Source organism: Budorcas taxicolor, chromosome 5, assembly GCF_023091745.1.
Source record: "Budorcas taxicolor isolate Tak-1 chromosome 5, Takin1.1, whole genome shotgun sequence".
In the NCBI taxonomy this organism is placed as follows: domain Eukaryota; kingdom Metazoa; phylum Chordata; class Mammalia; order Artiodactyla; family Bovidae; genus Budorcas; species Budorcas taxicolor.
The window spans coordinates 159266706-159280976 of record NC_068914.1 but is presented as its reverse complement, the minus strand read 5'-3'; the positions used below and the strand labels follow the sequence as shown (position 1 = coordinate 159280976).

The 14271-nt window shown below is 53.7% G+C and overlaps 1 protein-coding gene across 1 annotated transcript; it reads right to left on the bottom strand.

Moving 5' to 3' along the window:
* Nucleotides 1-446: 446 nt before the first annotated feature.
* On the bottom strand, nt 447-8840 carry UPK3A (uroplakin 3A). Its single transcript, XM_052639843.1, has 6 exons — nt 8789-8840; nt 7669-7824; nt 6610-6889; nt 4993-5075; nt 2553-2685; nt 447-606 (listed from the first exon to the last, which is right to left on the bottom strand). Exons 1-6 carry the CDS (start codon nt 8838-8840, stop codon nt 447-449), a joined length of 864 nt encoding a protein of 287 aa, XP_052495803.1.
* Between the last annotated feature and the right edge of the window lie 5431 nt (nt 8841-14271).

Below are 14271 nucleotides of genomic sequence, written 5' to 3'. Positions count from 1 at the left end.
ACCATAGGGTCTGGTCTTGTACCAAGCCCAAGGACATATCAACCAGGATGTACTTGAACCTGTCATAGGCCGGCCCCTAAAGCTCCCGTGAGCTCATCCATGGGGGCGCTGATTTCCCATCTTCCAGAGAAGGTATGCCACCAGCCCTGATCTCCTTACCCTCTGCACCCTCACCTTGACTGAAAGCCCTGCCCCCACCCCCTGGAGAAACAATGCAACCCCTCAAAATGACAGCGACTCATTCATTCATTCAGCATCTCAGTCATTCTGTACATCTTTATTGAACTCAAAATCTCGGGAAGGTTTTATTAAGCGCTTTCCTGTAGTTGGATCCACAGGCCTGTGTTTGTCGCCTTGGGTGGGGTCCGGATGTGAACACTGTTCCCCACAGACCCCCGGGCAAGGCCCTCGAAGGGACGATGGCTGCCCAGAAGAGGCGGCCGGGCTCAGTCCTGGAGCTTGCTGGCATACACCTCGGCCCTGTCCAGGGGTGGCCCCCGGTTCACAGACGTGTATGAAGGCTCCGAGGTCCCCAGGGACTTCGGGACAGCCTCCTGCGTGATCTGGGAGTCGTGGCTTGTTGCCCCGTCAGCATCGCCCCTGTCCCTGACAGAGGAGATGAGCAGAGCCGGGGTTAGGGGCACAGAGCTAACCGCCCCCTCAGCTGGGCAGGAAACTTTCTACTTAGACGTGGCTTTCACAGAGGTCACCTTAGGCCTTCATTCAAAAGACCAGTCTTTCTAGACTGTTTCCTGTGTGCCAGGCCCTGCGTTAAGGAAAATGTAACTTTTGGAACTGGGTGGACAATTTACAAGTCTTACTGAGCTGGACAAATGTCCCCAAAGAGCTAAGATTCTATGGGAGACAGACCACAGCACACAATGACCAGGCAGAGTGGACAAGTCTGGGGAGGGAAGCCACTGGAGGGCTTCCTGGAGGAGGGGGCAGTTAGTCTGGCCTTGAAGAGACTGGAAGCACAGAAAGGCATCGCAGGCATTTGATAGGAAGGCCTGGGATGTGTCTGGGGCAAGAATGGGGACCTGTGGGCAGCTGGAACTGGGATGCGGGAGCTAGGAGAGACCAATGGAAGAGCCAGACGGAAGTCAGATAACAGGACCATGGTTAAGATGCTGCCCAAAGGGAGGGAGGGACGTGACCACATCCCACCTGCTCCCAGATCTGGTCAGACAGACCAGTCCCTTGGTGGCTAATCTCATCTACTGTTTGTTTTTATTAACCTAAATGTCAGAGAGCAATCTGATTTCCAAGGTCACTGCCGTCTCCCTACTCCGTCCTTTACCCACCCCATGTCTTTAAATCTGCCTGTCTAATTCTACTTTTCCACTTAATTTCACCCACTCCGAGAAGATTTTCCATCCACCTTCTCCACTCACACTGGGACAAGCATCGCCCCCTCTCCTTCTTTAAAGCTGCCTGGGTCTCCTGCCTCTCTTGCTGCGATGCGCACCCCACACGAACTTTCAGTTCATCCCAGTCCTGATACAAATCTGTTCCTGCTGTCCCTTCCTCCAGGAAGCCCACCCTGATACTCCAGGGAGGATCTGCACTGCTCTCCTCTGGATTCCCACAGCACCTGCACCCGTGGGTGCCTTGACTCACTCTCTGCTCCATCCTGTGACTGCACGCCTGTCTTCCCATCAGGCAGCTCTGTTAGCTGCTCCAGACACCCCAGGGGACCCCTCCAGTCTTAACCTAAATAGACGCACATCAGAGTTGTCAGTGGACTCAGGTGACTTGGGAGCTCGGGGCCAGCTCTGTTTTAACGGGTTCTGTGACCTTGGGCCTCCGTTCCCACCACAGACCTCAGTGTCCCCATCCTGATAACAAAAGCTAAGACCTGTTTAGTACTTGGATTCCACCCTGACACTGGAAAAGACCCTGATGCTGGGAAAGATTGAGGGCAGGAGGAGAAGGGGGCCACAGGGGGTGAGATGGTTGGGTGGCGTCATCATCTCAATGGACACGAATTTGAGCAAACTCCGGGAGAGGGTGAAGGACCGGGAGGCCTGGCGTGCTGCAGCCCATGGGGTCGCAGAGAGCAGGACACGCCTGAGCGACTGAAAAACACCGCCTGAGGGCCCAGGAGGCTGTGTGGTGGAGGGACTATTTCACTTATCCCTTGCACCTCCACGGGGCAGACAATATTGATCAGAATCTCCATTTTCCAGAAGAGGACACTGAGGCATAGCAGGATAAGATATCGGGTTGGCCAAAAAGTTTGTTTGGGTTTTTCCATAAGATGATACGAAAAGCCCGAACGAACTTTTCGGCCAGCCCAATCCCTGCCGAAGACGCACCGCTGTGTCTCAGCTGGGGTCTACCCACAGGGCCTTGGCTCTAAGCCCCTCTTACCCAGCTGAAGACGTGACCTGGGCCTCCCCGGGACCCTTCTCCCATCTCACTGGACCCCCCCCCCACCCCACCCAGGGCAGAAGGCAGCTTTACTCCCAGGCTCTCCCCACCTTGGAAGAGTTCCCGTGGGGTATGTCCCCAAGCACCGCACCCCCACCCCCCAGCTGGCAGATACTCACACGAGGCTGAGGACGATGGCGCCAGCAAAGCCGACGAGCAGGAAGAAGGGCAGGGAGCCCAGAATGGACGTGACGACGATCATACCCCCGCTCCGCTGGCCCGGCCACGTGTCTATCGCCGAGTACGGGGTGACTGCGGGAGGCAGGTGGTCACTCCCTGGACACTGCATCGCCCAGCCTCCTCCCAGGGATTGGGGGTGCCTCCCTTGGCGGCCAAAAATCTCAGGGATGAAGCGAGACCAGGCCAGTGCCTCCCCCTGGGTCTGAGGCGGAATTAGATTTGCCTCCGTATTCCACTCCCCAGCTTTGTCTTGCGTGTGTCTACTCTCGCCCTCTTATCACTGCCTTTTTGTATGATTTTAAATGATAAACAGTCTCAAGCCTTCCGGCGAAGACGGGATACGGATTATAAACAAAATACAGGCGAAGCAAAGAAAGCTGAGCGCTGAAGAACTGACTGTTTTGAACTGTGGTGTTGGAGAAGACTCTTGAGAGTCCCTTGGTCTGCAAGGAGATCCAACCAGTCCGTCCTAAAGGAGACCAGTCCTGGGTGTTCACTTGAAGGAGTGATGCCAAAGCTGAAGCTCTAATACTTTGGCCACCTGATGCAAAGAACTGACTCATTGGAGAAGACCCTGATGCTGGGAAAGATTGCGGGCAGGAGGAGAAGGGGACGACAGAGGATGAGATGGCTGGATGGTATTACCGACTCGATGGACATGAGTTTGAGTAAACTCTGGGAGATAGTGGAGGACAGGGAAGCCTGGTGTGCTGCAGTCCATGGGGTCACAAAAAGTCGGACACGACTGAGCGACTGAACAGAACTGGGAGTTCCCTAATCTAATGAAGCTGGGGGACCGTGGCCTCCCTCTGCTCTGACCAGTGTTGCCCATTGGAACGAAGTGGACAAATCATTACAGGTCCTCCTGTGAGCTAGCCACTTACCATCCAGTGTCCCAGGTAGATCCCACGAGACCCTGTTTTGCAGATCGCTTACTGCAGCTTAGGGAGATTGCGTGCCTGTTCAACGGGACTCGGACTCCAGCCTCAAGCCGTAGGTCTGTCTGGTCCCCAAGAGCACACTCTCCAAGCAGACTGATCTCCAGGCCCTGCCCTTAGAGTGCAGGGCCTGGGGCCTTCATCTGGACTGCTCAAAGGAGCCCTGCTGGGGAAGCGGGGCAAGGATAGTCCTTCCCATTTCTCAGATGGGAAAACTGAGGTCCTGAAGGGCTCACCCAGCAGTGAGGCTCAGCGGCTGGGATTGAACTTGGGACTCTCGGTCCCAGGGCAGTGTTGATCCAGTGGCACCACAGAGCGTGGCCGTGTCACTGGAGGATGGGACAGAACCACCCAGTCACACCCGGGCCTGCCCATCTGCACCCTCACTGGCCCTGTGACCTCAGGCAACCTCGCCGAGCCCTAATTGACCCACAAGATCACTGTGAGTGGCAAGGGGGTTCTTTGGTTTTTTTGGTTGTGCCATGCAGCCTGTGGGATCTTAGTTCCCCAAAAAGGGATTGATTCTGGGTTCCCAGCAGTGAAAGCGTGGAGTTTTAACCACTGGCCCACCAGGGAAGTCCTGGGAGGTCTAAAATTAGGGTCACGGGTCGTCAAAATTATACTGGGAAATCGCTTCTGTTGCCCCTAAGCTTCAACAGATAAGATTCTGAATTTATAAACCTCAGATCTGTGTTGAGAACACAGCTGGAGGCTTGAGGACAGACAGGCAGGACCATGGGCAGATGCTTGGGCCTGCAAGACGCCCACTTTAGAAAAACCACAGGGCTCTCCAGGAGAATGGCACCCTGCTGCCTCCAGGGTTCCTGCCCCTGTGGCTGAGATGCCTCTGGAACCATCTTACGTGATAATGATGTCTTTGGCAGGGTTCAACAAGGGGGTGGGTTAGGGTCTAAATGCACGATAACCTCCCTGCCCTTTAAAGGCAAATGCATCATCAGAGCTGAAGATGCCCGCTGGTTCTGTCTCCAGTTATGCCTGTCCAGCTGGCCAGTGCATGCTTAGTCGCTCAGTCCTATGTGACTCTTTGAGACCCCTTGGACTGTTGCCCACCAGGCTTCTCTGTCCATGGAACTCTCCAGGCAAGAATACTAGAGTGGGTTGCCATTTCCTCCTCCAGGGGATCTTCCTGACCCAGGGATTGAACCCACGTCTCCTGCATTAGCAGGCAGACTCTTTACCCCTGAGCCACCAGGGAAACCCGTAACACCCGCGCCAGCTGGGCCAAACACCCGCGAGCCCTCCACCTTCCTGTGTCACATGACCTGGCCCTCGAGGAAGGGAGGGAGGGAGCGGGTGAAGATGGGGAAAATTATCAATCCAGTGACCTGCCCGTGTCTGGGGAGAATTTTCCGAGTGACAGCTTGAGTCTGCTTGCCCAGGTTCCCTTGAGGACCACCCCCAGCCCACCCCCACCACTTACGCCGGTTGGTGCGGATGGGGTCTGACCATAGGGTCTGGTCCTGTACCAAGCCCGAGGACATATTGACCAGGACATACTTGAACCTGGAAAGAAGTGGAGGGGGGTGACTTCTATCCATGCTGTGAGTCTTGGCCATGGGGAGGGGGCGGGATGCGGGGTTTGGGGGCAGAACCGGGACTTGTGGGAGATGAAAATCTAGGTGGCCACAATGGGTGGGGTGGCAGGGGGGTGTTCTGGCAGCAGGCTGCTGCTAGACTTTGCATCGGCATCACCTTCCCCCTGGGCTGCTTCCCCAGCTCAGGCACCTCCTCCACGAAGCCCTCAGAGCCTGCGCCCTCCCCCTGGGAGCCCCTCTGTTTCTTTGTCACATATATTATGCTCTTAGCTGACTTGTGGAGTAGTGACCCATTTGTCCTCCTTGCATTTTTGCCTTCCTCTATTCCTAGCCTGGTCCTTGGTCTCACAAAAGTGACTTAAAAAAAAAAAACAACCAAGGGAATAATATCTGTTGCAACACTGCTGCACTCTGATAAGGGCTAACTTTATAGGCAGAAAATCCCAATCAAGTGTGGCAAATCATAAAGGAAGATCAGGTGACCAGTACAGAATACCCATAGCCTTAGGCCTTCTTCACCTTCAGTTAAAAAGGATGAATGTTGTGAGATCAAAAAAATCAACAGCCTCTAGTTTGACACTTAAAAAAAAAGAAGAAGACCCTTAAAATCTTCATAGCATCCAGGATTTTGCTTAATCCCCTGCTTCGACAGGTTTGAAGATGGGAATTCCAGAGGCTGGGATAAGTCCCCTAGGTAGGGTAGGCTCAGGTAGGAGGGAGAGGTTTTCTCCCATGAAGAACAAGGTCAGAGGTAAGAGTTGAGGGTGGAGGCGAGGACATCCAGGACTCAAGTCCTGCCTGCTGGCCAAGGTGAGGGGAGGAGAGGGCTGTGTGAGAGGATGGAGGTGAGTGACAGCCTGGGCCCAGATGTGGCCCAGAGGCTACAGAGACCCCTGTCCAGGTGTCTCCATGGGAACTGGAGTGGGTGTAGTCAAGGCTTGGCACTGGGTAAGCCCCCCAGGCCTAGGTCACCGTTGAGCCCCCAACTCGGCCCCAAGAAGATGCTCAGGACATAGGTGTGAAAATGAATCGGGGCCCCTCGGTTCTGGGGTGGGCCACGATAGGGTACACTGCAGGGAGCAAGGAGAAGCCTTCACACCAAACCCCAGCTTTTCTCACAGTGACCCCCTTCCGCTTCTGGACCACTGTTCCTTCCCTGTCAAACAAACTGCTACCCGGGTGATGGGCCAGGACCAGGTGCGTACTTTGTGGGGCCTGGTGCAAAAGGGAAAATGTGGCCCCTTGTTTAAACATGAAGGCTTTCAAGATGGTGATGGCAGAGTTAAGCCAAGAGGGAGTCCCTCTGAGCATAGGGCCCTGTGCACAGTTGCCAGCCCAGGAAGCCGGGAATCCTTCACAGTACCCAGGACGGTCCTGGCATGTGGTAGGCTCTGAAGGAATGTGGCCTCTGACGCTTCACCCAGCTCTAGGCGGCCCTCTTCCCCCACACCAAGTCGGGGCTGGGGCTCACCTGCCGTCTTCCAGCAGCTGCTCACACTCACCTGTATTCCGTAGCTGCGGACAGGGGTGGGTTGCAGAGGCCCTGGAAGTTTGGGTCCGACAGGCAGGTCCCGTTGGTGCCCACCTTGATCAGGTAGGCATTCAGGATCTCCGAGGCCCGGGACACATCCCAGACAGCATCTAAGCTGGGTGAGTCGCTGCATGGGGTCAGGTCAAAGGCCGCAGTCTTGTAGGGCCCTGTCCTCCCCCCCTTGGTCTGCTGGAATGTTGAGCTGAGAGGGGTCTTGGTGCTGTCCTGCACAGAGGCGTTCCTGAAGCTAGCTGTGGAGGCAGTGCCGGGCTGAGTCACTCACTCAGTCATTCAACAAATGTCCCTAAGCATCCTCTTTGCGCCAGTGCCAGGGTCTTGGGATCTCTTCCTTACTTGCTGGGTGATCTTGGCCCACTCACTGTATCTCTCTAGACCCTTTGTGAGACGGGAGGAAAACACCCCACAGTGCCCACAGACTGGGATTGGGCATAGGTAGGCAGTCAATAAAATCAGGGCTACACGAACCACTATAAATGGCTGAAAGCTAAGAGGCGGTCATCGGGTTCCTCCTCTCGGACCCCAGGGTCGCTGCCAGTGAACAGGTGGGGCTGGCCCAGAGCCAGCACGCCTCCCAAACACCGATCTCGCACCACCTCGGGAAGCCTCGGGAAGGACTTGAGCTCGAGGACCAGAGACCCTGATTCACTCTCCAGCTCAGGAGCTCCCACTTGTCACTCTGCCTTTCTGGGCCCCGATTATTTGCCCCTGTGTCGGGCATCCTAACAGACACCCTGCAGGCAGGTTGTGACGATCAGCTCTAAGGTCTGCGAAGCCCCAGGCAGGATGGAAGTGTTCGAGGCTGTTATCTCCCCCTCTAGACTCGATGTCCCTCCAGGGCAGATGTCCCCAGCCCAGGGCTGGCACAGAGCAGATACCAGAGCGTGTCAGCGAGGCGCCTGGTGTGGTTTGATTGCATGGATGGAGCGCCCCTTGCCTTGGCTCCTCCCCTCCTGCCCACAGACAGGTCAAAGCGACCTTCTGAGCAGCCCAAGGGCAACAGAGCCCTTACCCGAGTCGACCAGCACATAAAGGTAGACCTCGTAGGTGCCGTGGAGGGCCGCTGAGCTGTCAAACGTGCAGAGGGGCTTTTCCAAGGCCACCGTGGTGAGGGTGGGGTTGTTGGTGGCAAAGGTCACACTAGCCAGTTGGGGCTGGAGGTTCACACCTGGAGGAGGCAGCAAGGATGGGAGCTGACCCCTGGCAGAACTGCCCACACCCACAGGCAACCATTTGCACGCCCACACGCACACGCCTGCGGCCAGTGAGCACCCGCTGGTGCCAGGCACTGGCTTTCCCTCTCCCCACAGGCCATCTCAGGAGCTTGTCTCAGACCTGGGGAGAGCCCCTGTTCCCCTCCCCCCACCCGGCCATCCTGAGCAGAAACCGGGCAATCTGGCTGAACTGCTGCCCTCTCGCTACCCCCAACAGACATCTGGTCGCCAAGAACCCCACGGCCCCTCCCACGCATCTCGCTGGTTTGAGTCCACCCTCTTCACCTGGACCCTAGTAACCAGCCCTTCCCCACTCTGTGCTCTCCGACCTGCAAAGCTGACTGCAACCCCTTACCGCTGGGCCCCTTGGGGGCTCCCCACTGCTTTCCAAAGCGATCCAGCCTCTCTGGAGGGGCAGTGAGGCCCTGAAGCTCTGGGCCTTACCTCATGGGTCCCCAGCCTGACGTGTGTGCTCATCCCCTGACCTCACGCTCCAGCCACACCGATGGACAATGGGCGGGAGGTTCCCAGGGTAGACCCTGACACCCCCCTCCTCCCGTGCTGCTCCTTCACCTAAAAATGTGCCTCCCCTCCCGAGTCAAACCATCACCATGAATCTAGTCCAGACCCTCCCCTGCTTTCCAGCAGCTCTTCTGTCTTCTCACAGCCAGCACAGAGCCCTTGAATTCCCATCAGAGAAAGCTTATTAATCAATGCTAGCTATTAGGAGTCCTATCTGGGTCCCCAGAGCCTGCACAGGGCCTGGCGCAGAGCAGGGCACCCACGCCTATTCCTGTAGTGAGTAAGGCAAGTTGCCGTCCAGGTGCCTTTCAGGACCCTTCAGGATAATGGGGGACGCAGGACACGCCCCGTCCACGGTGGGCACAGAGCCCCCCACCCTTCTCATTCTCCGCTTACCGGAGCCAAGTCGCAGGCAGCCCAGGGCCAGCACTACCCAGAGCGGAGGCATCGCCTGGGAGAAGCTGCGACAGGACGGGAAGGTGGTCCAGGGGGCGAGCTTGGACCGCGCCTGTCCCGCCGCGCGCACCTGTCGGCCCTGAGCCAAGGGCACGCCCCGCCCCGCCCCGAGCCAGCCAATCCTCAGCCTCCTCGCAGGGTATTTGCATAAACCCTGCCCGGCTTCCTGGGACCGAAGTGCTCAGAGCACAAATCCATCCCCACTGAACCTCCCCCAGACCCACACCCCCTCCCCGCCCCACCCGCCTAGCGTTCCCTGACCAAAGCGCTTTGTACTGAGGATGGAGCGGTGTTTTCAGGGCGTTTCTCACCTAATGAGACCTTGAGGGCAAACCAGCCCCTCTCTGAGCCTCAGTTTCCATACTGTAAAGAGCCCCGTAATTCCTCCATGGAATTCTCTTTATGGAAACCCTACTCTGTGCCATGTACTGGGCTCTTGTGAAGGTGAAACAGGTTAACGGGTGAAAGCGGTGTCGTGGACACTTTGAAGTCCTGGGTGCGTGAGCTGTCCGGAGACCGCTGGTGTGACTCTTTCAGTTCACAGGTGCAGGGCCAAGGTCTGGGGAGGCCAGAGACTTGCCAAGGCTGCCGGTGGGCCTGAGGCTGACGGAGCACAGGAGTCCTCCCACCCAGCCCAGGGCTGAATGGAGCAGAGTTTTAACGCCTGCTTCGTGGGGGGTGGGGGGTTGACAGTAGTGTTGGGGTCATCACGTGGGCCATAGCGTTCCCTCTCGAGTCAGGAATCACACGTCACCCAGTACACCTAAATATTAGATTTTACATTTAAGAAATAAAAGTAAAAGGGTGGAGGAAAATGTAAGTTGGAATCCAACAGGAACTAGTGATCTGTGTATGATATTGATGACATAACCACTTGAAGAAAAGGGCTGTATCTGAGGGACTTTGTCTGTCTGCGATCCCTTGGTGGAGAGTCCTCTAAGGACAAACAGACTCTGGTCCTTGCTTGTGAGGCAGTGGTGGGGTGGGAGGCAGGACATTTGGGAAGCAACTTTGGGGTCCCCTGGGACTGGTGTTGTCAGGACCTGGGTTCTCACCTTAGGATGAGGGAGATTTGGAGTGGGGGAAAGGGAAGAACTCTGTGGTGTTCTCAATTAGTAATTGTGCTATGGCACAGTAACAAAATGACTCCTGAGCTCTGTCTCCTGAGAGGGCCCAGAAGGAACGACAGCCAGCTGCAAGGAACTTACCTAGACCCCAAACTCCACCCCCCAGTGAATGGCACCGGGGACCCTGGAGGCATGGCTGCTCCAGGACTGAGACAGGGAAGGTACAGAGGAGCCTAGGAAGTAAAGATGCTCTTGAAGAATGATGGGAAAGGACAGAAGGATCTTGAAAGGGCTCCCAGTGGCCAGATTGGGAGGGGGACTTGAGCACAAAATCAATAATAAAAGCAACACATTTAGTCCATTGGATAAAATACAAATCCATCAGTACTGATACTTTCAAAAGTATTTTAAGACTTTTCTTTTGGTGGTGGTGGGGGGGGGGGGGTGCTGTGCCACGTGTGGGATCTTAGTTCCCTGACCAGGGATCAAACTTGTACCCCCTGCACCAGAAGCATGAAGTCTTAAACGCTGGACCATCAGGAAAGTCCTAAAAAGTATTTTAAAGGAGAAGGGAAAATTCTTCTTCAAAGAAGAGCACCAGTGAATAAAAGGAGAGGGAATGACAAAACCAAAAATCACTATTTTACACCCATCCTGGAAATAAATGATTCAAGAAAGAATCATCTCAAAAGATGTTAGGGGATTTCTTGGTGGTTCAGTGGTTAGAACTCTGAGCTCTCATTGTCGAGGCCCTGGGTTCAATGCCTGGTTAGGGAACTAAGATCCCACAAGCTACGCAGCATGGCCAAAAAGAAAAAACAGATGTTAAAACCATAGGGTACAATATTTTTAGGGAGAAAGAACTGAAGAAATCTAAGGACACCAGCTTAACAAAATAATAAGACCTAATGTCACCAATAAGACTTCCTTGGTAGCTCAGCTGGTAAAGAATCCACCTGCAATGCAGGAGACCCCAGTTTGATTCCTGGGTTGGGAAGATCCGCTGGAGAAGGGACAGGCTACCCACTCCAGTATTCTTGGGCTTCCCTTGTGACTCCGCTGGGAAAGAATCCACCCACAATGTAGGAGACTTGGGTTCAATCCCTGGGTTGGGAAGATTCCCCTGGAGAAGGGAAAGGCTCCCCACTCCAGTATTCTGGCCTGGAGAATCCCATGGACTGGATAATCCATGGGGTCGCCAAGCGTTGGACACGATTGAGCGCCTTCCACTTTCACTAAGGTCACCAGTACGGGAGGGACTGACCTCATGTGCTTGCTGGCATTGTGGCTCTGGGAAGGGCTCAGCATCAGCTTGGGATTTCCTGACCAAAAAGTCCAACTGAAGTCAAATCTATAGCAAACAATCAGACATATTCAAATTGAGGGACTTTCTGCAAGCCAACTGGTCTGGATGCTCTGAAAATGTCATAAAAGGCAAAAGCAAAAACGAAACAGCAAAGCAGAAGGCTGAGAATCACTGTAGCTTGAAAGAGACGTAACAGCTAAGTGAACTGAGTGATCCTTGATGAACTCCTGAGTCAAAACGCAGACACTCTGGGACTTCCCTGGCAGTCCAGTGGTTAAGGCACCAAGCTCCCATTGCGAGGGGCACGAGCTTCCTGCTGGGGTGGGGGCTACTAGGAGCCCACATGCTGAGTGAGGGCGGCAGAACAAAAGCACAGACACACACACACAACCCGAGAAACAGGCTCTAATGAGCACTACGGCCGTTAGCACGACAAGGGGAGAAGCTTGAGTGACGGCATGTGTATTGGATAATGATATTGCTCACACACTAATTTCCTGGATTGTGGTTCTGTAGAGGGAGACACAGGCTTCCCCAGTAGCGCAGCTGATAAAGAATCTGCCTGCAATGCAGGAGACCCCCGTTCGATTCCTGGGTCGGGACGATCCCCTGGAGAAGGGATAGGCTACCCACTCCAGTATTCATGGGCTTCCCTGGTGGCTCAGACGGTAAAGAATCTGCCTGCAATGCAGGAGACCTGGGTTTGATCCCTGGGTTGGGAAGATTCCCTGGAGGAGGAAACGGCAACCCAGTCCAGTAATCTGGCCTGGAGAATCCCCATGGACAGAGGAGCCTGGCGGGGTACAGTCCATGGGGTCACAAAGAGTCGGACTTGACTGAGCGACTGAGCACCCAGCACAGAGGGAGACACGTGCTGGGTTCTTGTGGGCGAAGTGCCACGATAGCTGAAACACACATATTTAAGGAGAAACAGAAAGGAATAGACAGAGCAAATGTAGTGTGCCGTCAGCAGCTGGTCAGTACAGATATTCACTGCACTCTTCCTGAAATGCTTCTACAGATTGGAAATTTTTCAAAGTGCAAGTGTTGGGAGAAAAAGATTCTCTTCTCGAGGCACAAACGCATCGTCCCTCTTCCGACGTCTCAGCTTCTTCTCTGTAAAACGGGGTGGGGGTTTGATGGCCTCTCGGCTCTGACCCGCCAAGAAGTGGGAGGACAGATCCCTATCTCCAGGGAACAGGAAACGCCCGAGATAAAGAACTGTTGAGCAGAGGGTGGGGTGTTCCTCCAGGAATTTTTATGGACTGACATTTCTTGTCCAGCAAAGGTGTGTGGACGGAGTTTGTCAGAGGCCAGCAGAGCAGAAGTTGAAACCCAGAAACCCCCGTGAGAAAGAGAGAAGGCCCAGGAACCTACTGTGTTTTCCGAGACACTGCAGTTTCTTATGAAAAAGACGATCCAAGAGTCCCTGGTCTCTTGCCTTGCCCAAATATGGAGAAAATATTCGGGGGGAAAAGTTAAAATAATAATCGGCTAAGGCTCAAAAATGTTCTGCAAAGAAAAAACGTTTTGGATTTATAAACAAGTTTCCACTTCAAAGATGCTGACTTTTGTCTGGCAGACTCTGAAGAGGGAAAAAGTTCAGGAGATTTGAGTCACGGTGGCAGATTTGCCTGGGAGACACTCACGCTGGTGTCAGTGGAGGGAAGCTGGTGACAAAGAGGACTGGACACCTTCCAGCATCCTCTTGCTACAGCCCAAGTGCCCACGTGGACGTCCCCCCAAAATTTTTTTGGCAAATACCAATTTTTAAAAAATTTCTCCTTTGAAGAGTGAAACATATGGAACCTCTCAGAAAGCAAAAACACAATTTGACTGTAAGAGCAATTCAGAGATATTATCCAAACATTTTGTATTACAAGGACTTAGAATTGTTTTACATAATGGAAATTTGTAGTTTTTCAAGAATTTGTCGATGTTTTTAAAGTATTAAACCATCATGCCAATTATTTAAAGTATTCTTTATAAAATCTTTCAAGACTGAAAAAAAAAAAAAAAAACACCCACTTTTGATCAGGCCACTTCCAGGACCCGGAGTCTTCTGTCTGACAATTTTTTTACTTCAAGTTTTATTGAGGTAATTGGCATACTGGGCTTCCCCATGCCTGCCAGTGCAGGAGGGTGTGGGTTTGATCCCTGAGTCGGGAAAATCCCCTGGAGGAGGGCATGGCAACCCACTCTGGTATTCTTGCCTGGAAAATGCAAATGGGCAGAGGAGCCTGGTGGGCTACAGTCTATGGGGTTGCAAAGAGCCGGACACGACTTAGCGACTAAACATGCTGTAGGTTAAAACCCTAGTACTTACGTATCTTATAACTGGAAGTTGGTGGCTTTTGACTGTCTTCATTCATCCAGCTCCCACTTGCCCTATTTCCCACCTCTGGTAACTACAAATTTGATCTCTTTTTCGATGAGTTTTTTTGTTGTTTATTTATTTAGTTGTTTTTTTTGTTTGTTTTTTTTTAAGTATCATTGACTACAGCACTATGTTAGTTCCACCTGTCTTTAAATCTGTCCGTGTATCGCAATCCATCAGACCATCTTTCTGAACCCTGGCCTAGACTACGTGCTTGCTGGGAGGCCGTGGAGCAGGAAGTCGTGTGATGTGAAAGGTTATGCAAACCCAGCCCTGTACAGGCCTCCTCTGAATCTCAAACACGGGGAATTTATAGGCTGCAAATTCTTGACCCAGAAATGTTTCTCCAAGGGCCAGAGAGGCCGGAATTGGTTTTCACGACTGTTTTCTTTGATGTCAGAGAAGTGAGGGGTCATCCTCACCACCGCCCCAGCAAGCACTTGGTCTTGGCTGCCTCTGTGGGGTTCTGGAAGACAAGTTTCTCCATGCATGGAGACTTACTCACTTTCAAAGCAGTTCACCCATCTACCGCTAGCTCCAAGTTGCTCTCAGCAGCCCTGTCCCTCTCTCCAACTCCACGCCCCCACCTCCAACACCACACCCTGCAGAGCATCCCCAGGCGGGCCCCGAAGGGCCATGGCTCTGGTCCTCAGAGGCAGTGCCTGTTCTATTC